This window comes from Haemaphysalis longicornis, unplaced genomic scaffold (genome assembly GCF_048455015.1).
Source record: "Haemaphysalis longicornis isolate Haplotype H1 unplaced genomic scaffold, Haemaphysalis longicornis Haplotype H1 scaffold_4, whole genome shotgun sequence".
Taxonomy (NCBI): domain Eukaryota; kingdom Metazoa; phylum Arthropoda; class Arachnida; order Ixodida; family Ixodidae; genus Haemaphysalis; species Haemaphysalis longicornis.
Genome location: NW_027526361.1, coordinates 215164 through 227170, shown reverse-complemented (window position 1 = coordinate 227170; position 12007 = coordinate 215164). Strand labels below are relative to the sequence as shown.

General features: G+C 50.7%; 2 protein-coding genes across 3 annotated transcripts in view; both read left to right on the top strand.

Moving 5' to 3' along the window:
• Positions 1–12007, top strand: part of LOC144178098 (protein zwilch homolog) — a 261163-nt gene that overhangs the window by 157922 nt on the left and 91234 nt on the right. For both annotated transcript variants that reach the window (XM_077705628.1, XM_077705627.1), the window contains exon 11: positions 4541–4620. In XM_077705628.1, coding sequence (XP_077561754.1) covers positions 4541–4620 — 80 coding nt within the window. The remainder of the gene's footprint in view (positions 1–4540; positions 4621–12007) is intronic.
• LOC144180330 (uncharacterized) lies at positions 4644–11966 on the top strand. The gene is made up of 3 exons (XM_077708702.1): positions 4644–10214; positions 10458–10501; positions 11757–11966. The coding sequence occupies exons 1-3, from the start codon at positions 7541–7543 to the stop codon at positions 11964–11966; spliced, it is 2928 nt and encodes a 975-aa protein (XP_077564828.1). The 5' UTR covers positions 4644–7540.

Below are 12007 nucleotides of genomic sequence, written 5' to 3'. Positions count from 1 at the left end.
GCTGCAAGATTTTCTTTCTCTGTGCTTGTTTCACGCGACCAGCGCAATGGCGAGTCGTCGTTGCCACTACGATGCAGCCTTCAAGAGGAAAGTCATAGCAGACGCGGAAGTCACTGGTAACTGCGCGGCGAGTCGAAAGTTTGACGTTCCCGAAAAGAGCGTGCGTCGTTGGCGCAAACATAAGACGTCGCTCTTAGCATGCACCGCGACGAGGAAGGCATTCCGTGGCCCACGAAAGGGAGCGTTTCCCGAAGTGGAAAAAGTGCTGACGGACTTCGTCAAAGAGAGAAGAGGCCGTGGTTTAGCCATTACTGCCTGCATCGTGCAGATGAAGTCGCGCGAAATCGCGAGAGAGCATGGCATTCCCGCTCTCAAGTTCAAAGCCAGCCGGGGCTGGGTGCAGAAGTACGTGAAGAGGGCCGGGCTTTCGTTGCGAAGGCGGATCTCCGTGATGCAGAAGCTGCCAGGAGACTATGAAGAAAGAACAATGTTATACGCACGACATCGTGTACTCAAACAGGAAATTGATATACGCACGACGCGACCGTCGTGCCACCTGTTAACCATGTCGGCTACTATTGCGCCCTTCCTTTCCTTTCTACCACTCGCTCAGCCGCGATGACCGCGGGTAACGCCGCTTTGTGCGTTGTCTCTGGGTAAAATATTGTTACGGGGACGTACGTGTAGCCCAACATCCTCAGCGTAATATGTATACCATATGTATCGTGTAAAGCACTAGGCAACTTAATATTGCAGCACAACAAGGAGTAAAGCACAGCGTTCGTCCCGGGTGCCTCAGCTTTAGTTATTGTTTTTTTGATTACCAACTGGCCCAATACTGCGCTATACTTTGAACATAACTTGGAAAGATCGTTGACGCCTGAAGGCACATACAGCCTAGCCACCCAGGCGTGCATCACGGGCCCTTCGCTCTGGTTCGAGGTTTACGAGTCGCCAGTTTATGTACAGGAGCAAGTTTTTTTTTTCGTGTCTTCCGTACGTGATTTGCTTTTCAAACGACATTAGCATTGTTGTAACTGTTAAAAACTGTTCAAGATTTCAGTTCGAAGCACAGCTATGCTTGGGGTGCAGGGATACATTTAAGTTGCGGTTGTTCAAACAGGCGCCTTGCAGGGGTCGTGAAATCACCCCCCCCCCCCCCCCCCCCCCTCCTCCTCCTTTTACTCAAGATTCCCTTGTTAGCGTTAGCAAGCAACCTACCGTGCAATGCGCCACACAGCTACCATACTCGTGAGTCCGACTGCCGCCGTTGCGTGCCGTAAAACCCGAACTCTCACTCCTTGCCCCGCGGTTCTAAGTTCCATCCTGGCACCGTTTCCTGCCCTTGCATATTATGTCCTCCCCCTTCGCTTTGTAAATTCTCATCTGTTTAAATACTCCTCCAGGCTCCTGCGTCCTAATCTCGTCAACTTTTCTTCCAGCACAACTCGCGGTAATCAAGCACGTCCGCCAGCATCCGGTCTACGCGTACACTGTCGGGGCGCAATGGCGAGCGAGTAATGCAATTTCACAGCGCCTGATTTTTGTAGTCAAGCTTCACGAGTACGGCAAGCATATCACGACGCCCGAATTCGGACGGTCCGTACTGCAGGGAATTAACGGAGTCTCGGGTGGTGGTGGTAGGGAGGGGTGGTGATTTTACGGTGCCTACGAGGCGCCGTGAAATCTTGGGCAGGGGGATATTTAACGTAATTTTCGCCGCCCCATTTTTGCGCTGCTCAAGACGTAAATTTAAAGTTGACAAACGCCACAGCTTTAGCCCCTGCTTATTTTCACTCGCAAAGGCGGCTCATCACTTCCGTGTAAAAGCATACGAGGCAATTCTGTTCAATCGCCTAGGCATCAGATGACCTGAAAACCTTTTTTATATAGTGCTCAATATAACCGCACCGTCATAACAGTTTGCATGCTCAGTGCATGAATTTGCAAGTTTCAGGCAACTGGCAAAGCCAGAACCACACATCACCATGAACCGAAATGCCACATTTGAACTCGTTGCTACAGATTTGTGCCACGTTCTGTCATCAGTAAAATTTTCAAGGTGAGAATGCACAACACGTGTTTATTACAAAATGTCAAATTCACACAGAGCTCCATCTTTCAAAGACCGTGGATTTCTTGGCCTCCTTGCAAGCAAGTGTGGGGCACGCGGTACACCTAATGCACAGTTAGCATGCAGTGCAGAAGCTGCAGAACCAGTGTTTCTGGATATCCTTCTTGCTGACTTTTACACTTTGGAAAAGAAAATGGGAGCATATGAGACACAACTGCAAATGGCCAGTCCAATGCATTCTTACCAGTGAAACCATTCCAAGCACTGGTCGCAGGAGATCATGTTTGTCCCATCTTCTTCACATTTGCACACGCCACAAAACCAAAGGTCCAGCCGCTTTTTTTCTGCAACTGTTACTAGTTGTTAAAAGCATGTCCTACTTCAAAATGCAACACAAATGACAGTAAAAAAAACGTACTTGAGGACTGCAGCAAGAGCCATGCTTCAGGTGTGAAAAACCGCTTTAACCTTGGCAGTGAAACCCGTTAGTCCAGCAAAGAACTTGGCAAGCGCTCGGGTCGGACCTCCAAATCGCTTTCCTTCACAAGGTGCGAGCCACTGAGCACCTGCCCACAGACCTCATGGCTTGTGATAGATGCTAGCAGCACTGAAAAAATGTTTCAACAAAAAAACAAAAGTAATGTAAATTTCATCCGAGCCCATATTAGGACCTCACAAGAACAGAACACTTATTCTTTTGCTGAGGCTCTTCCGAGAGGTGCTTGAACGGCATTGGATGGCCTTCATTCCATTTGTTCCGATGACCCTGGCGCTGCAGAACCCGTTTTCGTGGCCGTCCTCAACACTTCACTATGGGCAGCTTGATAGGAGGAGATTGCTTGCTGTCTTCCACAGAACCACAGTTTTGTACTGATGGTAATGCCACCGTTGTGCTACAGTTAAACCTCGATATAACTAAGTCGTAAAAATCGGCACTATGCTTCGTTATAATGAAATTTCGTTGCATTGAAATTCGGTACCTACCAAAGCAATCACTCCTTTATTTCCTCTGGAAGTAGTCCGTGACCTTCTTTCACCCACACCCGCTTGTCGCTGGCATCCATGTTGACACACAGAAGAGCCGTGATACGCAGCTTACTCTGCTTACCGCCGTGGCACCGATCCCCTTTCTGTGCTAGCGTCCTATTCGGCAACATCTGATAAATAAATCCTGTTTCGTCCGCATTGTAGACTTCCAATGGCTGCTATTGCGTCAATATTTTCGGCATTTCCTTCTCCAGCCAAGTAGCGGCTTCAGGCGCGACGGCCAATGCTGACCGACCACATTTTGCAGAGCTGAGCATTACGTCCTTAGCTTTTAAAATTGTTGACAGCGTACTTTGTGATATCGGGAATCTAGCTGCAACGTCTCTCTTCTTTTCCCCTTTCGAAACGGCTTCCAGGATCGCCGCTTTTTGCTCAAGCGAAATAGCTTTCCGCTTACAGCCCCTAATGGCGGCATCGCACGCGGGAAACAAAAGCGGCGAGAGAACGCACCAGGCGATGCGAAGGCACGAGAAAGAGGGAGGCAGCTTTGGGTGCTTTGGGTCATAATGCTCATAATGTCAAACAAGCAGAGGCAGCAAAATTCGCCCACACGTATTTCGTGTCCGCCTTTCGAGGCTGACTTTTACGCTGGGGCATGCCATATGGCGAAACGATTTGCTCTTGCAGCTTAAAGTAGCCCAAAGATCTTCATGCTGTCGTTTGTTCTTGCACTCCTGCTTCAGCGCATACCTGCAGGTCCACCTTTTGCATTTTCGCTGATGTGAATCGCTCGCACTTTGCTTTGTTTCATCCTCTTTGCTCATCTGCCGTGTTATTGAGCCGCCCTTGTCTGCTGGACGTGTACTTGCACGGGCGTCCCCACTTTGAAGATTGGCGTGGCGGTGCACGTGCCATTCGAGGGCGCGTCACACGGGAAGGTGTTCTGGAGAAGGAGGGAGGTCAAGGCCCTCCGAAGCCAACACCTAGGACGGTGGCGCTGGAGGGAGCGCTGGAAGGGCGTTGTCCTCCGGCCGTGTACCATCATGCACTGCCAAGCGGCAAGCATGCACCTCAGTGGAAAGACGTTCAATTTTGTGTGTGGCTGTGTGTGCCCTAACCTTGAGCATTGCTAGGAAAACGGCAACAGAGTGGTGATGCATAAACAGGGATGGCTGGATGGAGAGCAAGTGCCACGCAAATGAGACGAACTGCAGCTGAAGGTGAAGCGATGCGTTTAGAAAGCGGCCATGGCAGCCCGAGCAAAGCTGTCTCACACACCCTCTTCCGTCATTGTCGGGGTTGGGCAAACAGGGTGCCATGCGTCATTGTACACTTCTGCTCCTCGTGTTCGAGGAAATACGCTCAAGCGAACTACAGGTTCACTTCGGGCAATGACCCTCTGTTTTTCTGCAGCATGTGTATTCCTTGTAGGGTGTGCCGTCTTGTGACTTCCTTCCACCCCTCCCCTCCCCCAAACAGGCTGTGCGACATATCAGGAGCTGAAGGATGGCTTGGCCCTAATATACCACGCAGTGCAAACTGGGGAAATCAGACCGCAGGTGAGTGTCCTCTGCAAAGAAAAACCCGCGCAAGGTGGCTGGAAAGTACTAATCGAAAGGAGCAGCTTAGGGTGTTGATCTTACAGCTTTTTTTTTTCTTTAATGGGTGTGCACAAACTAGGATTGAGTTGCACAACAAAGGTGGAGTAATAATTCAAAAATTTTCTTAGCCCTTTGGAAAACATGCACAAAAAAGCGTTATAAAGCATCCTAGCACCACGTGCTGAGCTTTCCAAAACTAGCCCGTTCCTTCATCACTGCAGCAAAATTAGAGTTTAAATTGGTGCTAAGATGACGTGCATATTTCCAAGCCTGAAAGGGATGAGAAACAGAAGAATGCTTGCCCGTGTCCTGTCTGCGTTCTTCTTTTGCGTTCTCGTCTATGCTGCGCTAGGAAATAGGCAGAGGTTACTGTGCGGTCAGGTTCACTTAGCACTGATTGAGAAGGGCCTTCCTCCTCGCTGCACTTCTCAAATGCAGGCGTGTTTTCTTTGTCCGTGCAACGCACATCATGCTGCGTCTTGCAGAGAGCCGTGCTGGTTTTACGTCACGTATGATCAAACTATTTTAGCAGAGCTGCACATTCAGCATGATTCTTGTGAAACATGCTTTACGTTTTCTTCACTTTTGCTCTGTTTAAGGGGCCATGAAGATTGAAATACAACTTTGTTCCGTTTGAAAGGCCTAGCCTTTGCTTTATCCATTTGGTCCCCAGCTCCATCTCAGCCACGAAAGATGTCATTTAACTGAAGAAACAAAAAAAAAAAAATCAAATTTCGCGCTGGTCAATAGTGACGTAATGTGGTCCTGCACTGGAGGTGTGGTTATCAGTGTTAACCGCACATTAACTACATTGATATGATACAATCAAATGGAACTACATGCCCCACTATCATTGCCCAGTCGTGCGTCTTCGTGGCGGTTTTGGTTGGCGGCTGCAATCGCGCAAACACGATTCTTTGACGTCATAGAAAAATCACCAGAAAGTTACTCGGCAGTCACCACTGCTACGTCAATTTCTGTGAATGCTTTGGGAGAAAGTCGGCATATTATTGCCAGGACAAACAAGTTTTATAGCGAATTAAACTTTTATTTTGTCTTTCTGGCCCCTTTAACTCTTGACATTGCAGGCTCTGCTAAATTGGATAAGATTTTCACTCAGACTTTGTTCTTTACAGTCTCGGCATAGTCCCTTGTAGCGTTTTCTTTTAGCTATGTAAAGCGATGTTTGTGAAAGGCATTGTGGGGAGCCGCTCCTATGCCATGCCAGAGACAATGGTTGGCTCCAGTGGAGGGACCACCGTTAAGTGTTTAGTGGGCCCACTATTTGTATCAGCGCACAAAGGGCCCTCCTGTGATGTGGCGTTTAACAGGGCAGTAATCGCTCAACTGCGCCACCATGACATGCCTGCAGTGTTAATGTATGCAACATTTCTGTGTGTAATACAAACAAAACACTGCTTCCAAGGTATTCTGTGCCTGGCCGATAGTGCATGTGATTTACTTTGTGGATGTCACTAAAGGCTGGAATGTCAGCACTCGCAGTCATGCTGCTGCTCTGCTCCATCGAAGAGGGCTGTACTGCATTAGAGCATAGGAAATTGCAATGGCTGTTTGCAGAGAAACAAGAGCTTACTTTGTGTGCTTGTACTCTTTAAGCCCACTCAAATTGCATTGTAGGCGGACAACACAGGAATTTGCAATGTGAATTTGTTAGTACAGTCGACCGCACTTATAACGAATTCGATTGTCATGCTGAATTTGTTCGTTATATCCGAAAAGCGTAATAAGTCTATTGAGCACTTTTCTGCACGCGTAAACACAGCGTGCATACGGCCAGCTCACTGACGTGGCTGTGGACGTCACCTGCACAGCATCTGCTTATAATGTGGGTAAAAAATTGCGTGAGGCTTGATAAGGGAAGCATTCTGGGTTTGTTGGTAGTGCATAATTACACCAAATAATTGTGCAGAAAATGGGGTACACGGACCAAGTGCGGACAGACACGCACAGCGCAAACTTGCAACTAAGTTGGAAGTTTGGGCTGCGTGTGTTTGTTCATCCTGTGTATGTCTGTTTGCGTTAGAAGTTTGCGCTGTGCGTTCCATCCTCACTTCGCCCGTGTCTCCTCTTTTTTGAGCAATTCGACTTTTGACTTCGTGCCGCGAATTCAGCTTTTTTTTCTGTCCCCCTTCTCTGCCGGCAGTTCTGGAAAAAAAAGCGTTGTAGAAAGCGGCTTCTCTTGAAATCATCTGCCTTTCTGTTTGCCCACGTATGGCCGGGCTGGGAGGGTCGCTTCACAGGTGTTGGCACCGTGCCAATGCCAAGTTTCTGCATGTCTCGCCTATCGTCTACCCTAGTGTCACTAAACAAACAACATTTCTCCTACGGCCGTATTCCGAGTCTGTCCTCCACTCTTTGTGTTCCCTCGAATTGGCTCAGTGGAGCGTATACAGGTGCAAAAATCTCGACTGGAGGCTGGAGTGGAGAAATGGATTTGGAATACAGGGGCTAGTCTCAATAAATACCGTATTTGTTTGAATATAAGGCTGTCACGATTATAAGGCGAGGGGGGAGTTGAAGGACCGAAGAAAAGGAAAAAAAGTTTGCACACTAATATAAGGTGAGAGATCCCGCCAGAAACTTTATTCAAATTCCTACCTTTGAAGTTCGCGAAATTCAGCCGCGATACCACATAATCACGAGCTGTCATTGTAGTGTCGTGCAATAGCACCAGGTGCCGCCACTCATCTGCGATTATCTGTAGACGCCAAGATGTGGCGCCACACTCGTTATAGTATGTATATATATAGGACAGACATCCTTCAATAAAGACTTCCGTTCGTCTGGGCTACGATGTGTGGTGTGGTGCATCCGTTCGGCCGCACCGTCCGGCCGACATAACAAACTGGCGACGAGGATGCTACCCGGAATTTCGCCGCCGCCGCCGTTCCTCGTTTCACCAGGCACGCCCGCCATCCCCTGGCCGCGATGGCTGCGCCTGTTCGAAAACTTCACGCTCGCCTCTGGAGCGTCTGAGCTATCGGCGGCCCGCCGCCGAGCCCTCCTTCTGCACTGCCTCGGACCTGAAGGACAACTAATTTTCGACGCCCTGCCACTGCCACCACCACCGAACGCCCCAGACCACCCACCCGCGCATCCGAGTACGGGAACCGCCCCCCTTCAGACGGTTACGCCTTCTGCAACCACCGCTGCAGTTGGAACAACAGAGATCAAACAAGTCGATGCCGAGCTCGCACAGCCACCGGACGAGTACGACGCAGCTGTTCAAGCCCTGGCTCGACACTTTTCCGCTACTTGCAACGTACGCGTCGAGCGACATCGCTTCCGTGACCGTCGTCAACTGCACGGTGAGCCGATATCGGAGTTTGCTCTTGCGCTTCGCGAACTGGCTTCGTCATGCAACTTTGCCGCGCAAGCGGATACAAATCTGTGCGACCAGTTCGTCGCCGGGGTCACATGCCCGCGCCTACGGGAGCGGCTATTGCTCGAGGGTGACGCGCTCACGTTTGACCGCGCCGTGGAGATAGCGCTTCTTCGCGAGCAAGTGCAGCGCGAATCCGAAGCTCTCGGAACAGCCCCTGTGGATCGAGTAGTACCACAACATAACCGCGGACGCAACCCGGCAGGCCGTCGCAGACATGTACGCCAGTCCAGCAGTACCGACCGACGTAGTACGCCTAGCTCTTCGCGCTCCAGCTTCGTTCGTCCGCCTGCACCGGAGATTGCTAGCGCCGTCGTCCCGTACTCCGTAAACACAAATGTGTGCGGCAACTGCGGCACACAAAACTGCCAGTCGTCAGCCTGTGCAGCCCGCGGTCGACCCTGCTTCGCGTGCGGCTGCCGAGGCCACTTTCAACAGTACTGCCGAAATTCGCGTCGCGGACGTGGACGACGCCCGGCTCGAGTTGCCGAAATCGTTTCAGAGGAAGACGCTGAGAGTGTCGTGAACATTCTTACTGTTCACACTGAGAAGCGTACGGGCGTCTACGTTGATGTCGGGGTTCAACCTGTTGCTCTGGCATCACGCCCGTGCATCATAACATTCTTAGTGGACACTGGCTCAGCTGTGTCGATAATGGGAGAACATAACTTTAGGAGCCGGTTCAGAGACCAAGTTGAGCTGAAAAAGTCGCAAATAACGTTGCTGGATTTTTCACGTCGGAAGATTCCTGTGCATGGCCAGTTCACCGCCCTCGTAAGGTACAAATCAGAAACGGCTGTGGTAACGTTTCACGTTACACCAGGTGGAACATCACTCCTGGGTATTGATGCTGTAAAAGCTCTTGGTCTCCAGATTGTAGGCACAGAATTGCGCTGCCTTAATATGGCCGCTGAACTGAACGTCGACACAAAAGGCCCCAAAATGCTACGCCCTGAAATGCATTCGCAGGACACAAACAAGTTGTCTCCGCCCACCACGAAGCCACCACTGGGTCCACCCAAGTTTGGTATGCCTACTTCATTATGGGCCAAGTTCGGACACTTGTTTTCACCGGAGCTAGGACTTGCCAAAGGTGTCCAGCATCGGGTCAAGCTCAAACAGTCGGTAGCTCCTGTCACGCAGAAGCTCAGACGCCTACCACTTTCAGTGCGAGAAGCAGTCAGTGACGAACTGAGGAACCTACTTTCTGCTGATGTCATTGAATGCGTAAATGCGTCAGAGTGGGTTTCCCCTATTGTTGCAGCTCGCAAGAAAGATGGCAGCATTCGCATCTGCGTGGACCTCCGTGAAGCTAACAAAGCTGTGGTGGTCGACAGCTTTCCCCTGCCACACACAGAAGAGTTGCTGCATGCCCTGAACGGTGCCCGTTACTTTTCTAAGTTGGATTTGGCCTCCGCATACTACCAGGTTCTGCTTCATCCAGACAGTAGAGATATTACAGCGTTCATAACGCACGATGGCCTTTTCCGATTTAAGAGAGTATGTTTCGGCCTAGCCTCAGCACCAGCAGCATTCCAGCAACTCATGACGTCAATTCTACAGGGATGCAAAGGCGTTCTCTGCTACCTGGACGACGTCATCATCTTCGGCAAGTCGGAGAAAGAGCACATGCGGAACTTAGAGGAAGTCCTGCAACGAATTTCACACGCTGGGCTCAAGCTAAATGACAAATGTGTTTTCAACACATCCGAACTCTCGTTTCTTGGTCACCGCGTTAGCGCCGAAGGAGTAGCACCCCTTCAGACCAAAGTTGACGCCATTGTTCACGCTGCCACCCCTACAGATGCTGGCAAGCTCCGGTCGTTCCTGGGACTAGTAGAATACTATGCTAGATTTGTTCCACGCCTAGCAGAGGAAGTGGAGCCCATGCGCAGACTTCTTCGTAAGGACACTCCTTTTAACTGGGACACTGCTGCTGAGAACAGTCTTACAAGAGTAAAGAGCCTCCTAGCCTCCCACAGGGTACTACAAATGTTCGATCCAGCACTTCCCGTCATTGTAGCCACCGATGCATCCGCATATGGTTTAGGTGCGGTACTGCAACAAGTTGATGGTCGGCACATTCGAACTGTGGCATTCGCATCACGAACATTGACGGAAGCAGAACGGAAGTACTCGACTGGTGAACGTGAGGCTCTAGCTTGCTTGTGGGCTCTAGAGAAATGGCATGTGTACCTATGGGGTCGTCCAGTTACTCTGCAAACGGATCACCAAGCTCTAGTAGCCCTGCTTTCTGCTCAAGGCACAGGACAGCGACCACTCCGCATAGCAAGATGGACTGCACGGTTACTGCGGTACAACTTCACGGTGCAGTACAGGCGTGGTGAGCACAACAAGGTAGCTGATGCCTTGTCCCGGCTACCTCTTCCAGACACTGAAGGTGGCCCCGAGTCAGAAGAAGAAATAGTGTCTCTGGTAATGTGTGTACATCACGATGAACTGAAGCATGCAACCGCGGAGGATAGCACTCTCCAAGACGTTGCCCGTTACGTACAGACATTGTGGCCGCCACGCAAAAACCTGGCACTTAACCTCACTCCCTACTATGAAGTCCGAAAGGAGTTGACAGTGGTTGATGGCATACTCTTGCGTACTGAGCGCATCGTAGTCCCCGCCAAGCTCACAGCCACTTTTGTCCAGCTGGCTCACGAATCACACCCTGGTATCGTGAAAACCAAACAACGCCTACGAGAGAAGTATTGGTGGCCAGGGTTAGACAAACACGTTGAAACAACTATCCGCAGTTGTGCCATTTGTCAGAGCGCGGACAAAAGTGCCAAGAACTCGCCCACACCACTGCAGCCAATCCCTCTTCCTGACAAACCTTGGGACAAGATAGCTATTGACATTGTTGGTCCTTTCGAGCGTGCACCTACAGACTGCAGGTTCGCCATTTCAGTAGTTGACTATTTTTCGAAATGGCCAGAAGTGGCTTTTTGCGCTGATGTTACCTCCCACACGGTGACGAAGTTTCTACTCTCACTCTTCGCACGTGAGGGTTACCCGACAGAGATAGTGTCTGATCACGGCAGACAGTTCACATCGAGGGAATTTGAATCCTTCCTTGAAGACCGTGGAATCAGGCACATCTTTTCTGCCGTATACCACCCACAGGCAAATGGTCTAGTGGAAAGATTTAATCGTGTACTGAAGTCGTACATTCAACTGGCCCTGCTGGAGCAGCGTCCAGTGAAGGCAACTGTGACTGAATACTTAGGAGTATACAGAGCCACCCCTCACAGCACCACCGGTCTCTCACCGGCCGTTCTTCTGCATGGCCGACACATGAGAACATCGCTGGATGTAATTGGTCAGCCTACGGCCGACTTCAGCACAAATCCATCGCGGGAGATGAGCGTGCTCAGGAAAAGAGTCGCAGAGCATCAACGGAAGAGCAAGGCCTACGCTGATCAACGGCGAGCTGCTAGGGTCCCCAAGTTCCAAGTGGGCACCTACGTACGAGTGAAAAAACCAATTCCCGGACCAAAGGGCACTCCAAGTTATGGACCACCATTGAAAATCCTCAAAAGAATCGGCCGCTGGTCTTTCTATCTGGAAGACGGTCGAACCTGGAACGCTTCGCAGCTGTCAGCGGTACCAAAAGAGGCATCGCCAGAGCAAGAACCTAACATAGACATCTCTTGCGCGCACGACATGCCCCCGTTGACAGACTGTCACAGTAGAGATGTACCATCGAAGACTTCGATCACTGCGCCTGCTGGTCCGCATCAAACGCAGGAAGCGAGTTCCGCTGATCAACTTGCGTCTCCTTCACGCCCTGTACCACTACCCGTGCCGCCGAGCCCACCACAGCCGCAAGGTTCGCAACCGCATAGGCTGGCTTCAGGCTCTCGCACGGAGGAGTGCAGTGTACCGGTAGAGGGCAATGGACTCGATGCCGAGCCACCGCCTGACCGGCCA

Coding starts and splice junctions, on each gene's coding strand:
- LOC144180330 (XM_077708702.1), top strand. CDS start 7,541: ATGCTACCCGGAATTTCGCCGCCGCCGCCGTTCCTCGTTTCACCAGGC. Junction 10,215..10,457: donor GAAGTACTCGACTGGTGAAC/GTGAGGCTCTAG, acceptor TACCTCTTCCAG/ACACTGAAGGTGGCCCCGAG. Junction 10,502..11,756: donor AAGAAGAAATAGTGTCTCTG/GTAATGTGTGTA, acceptor CCCCGTTGACAG/ACTGTCACAGTAGAGATGTA.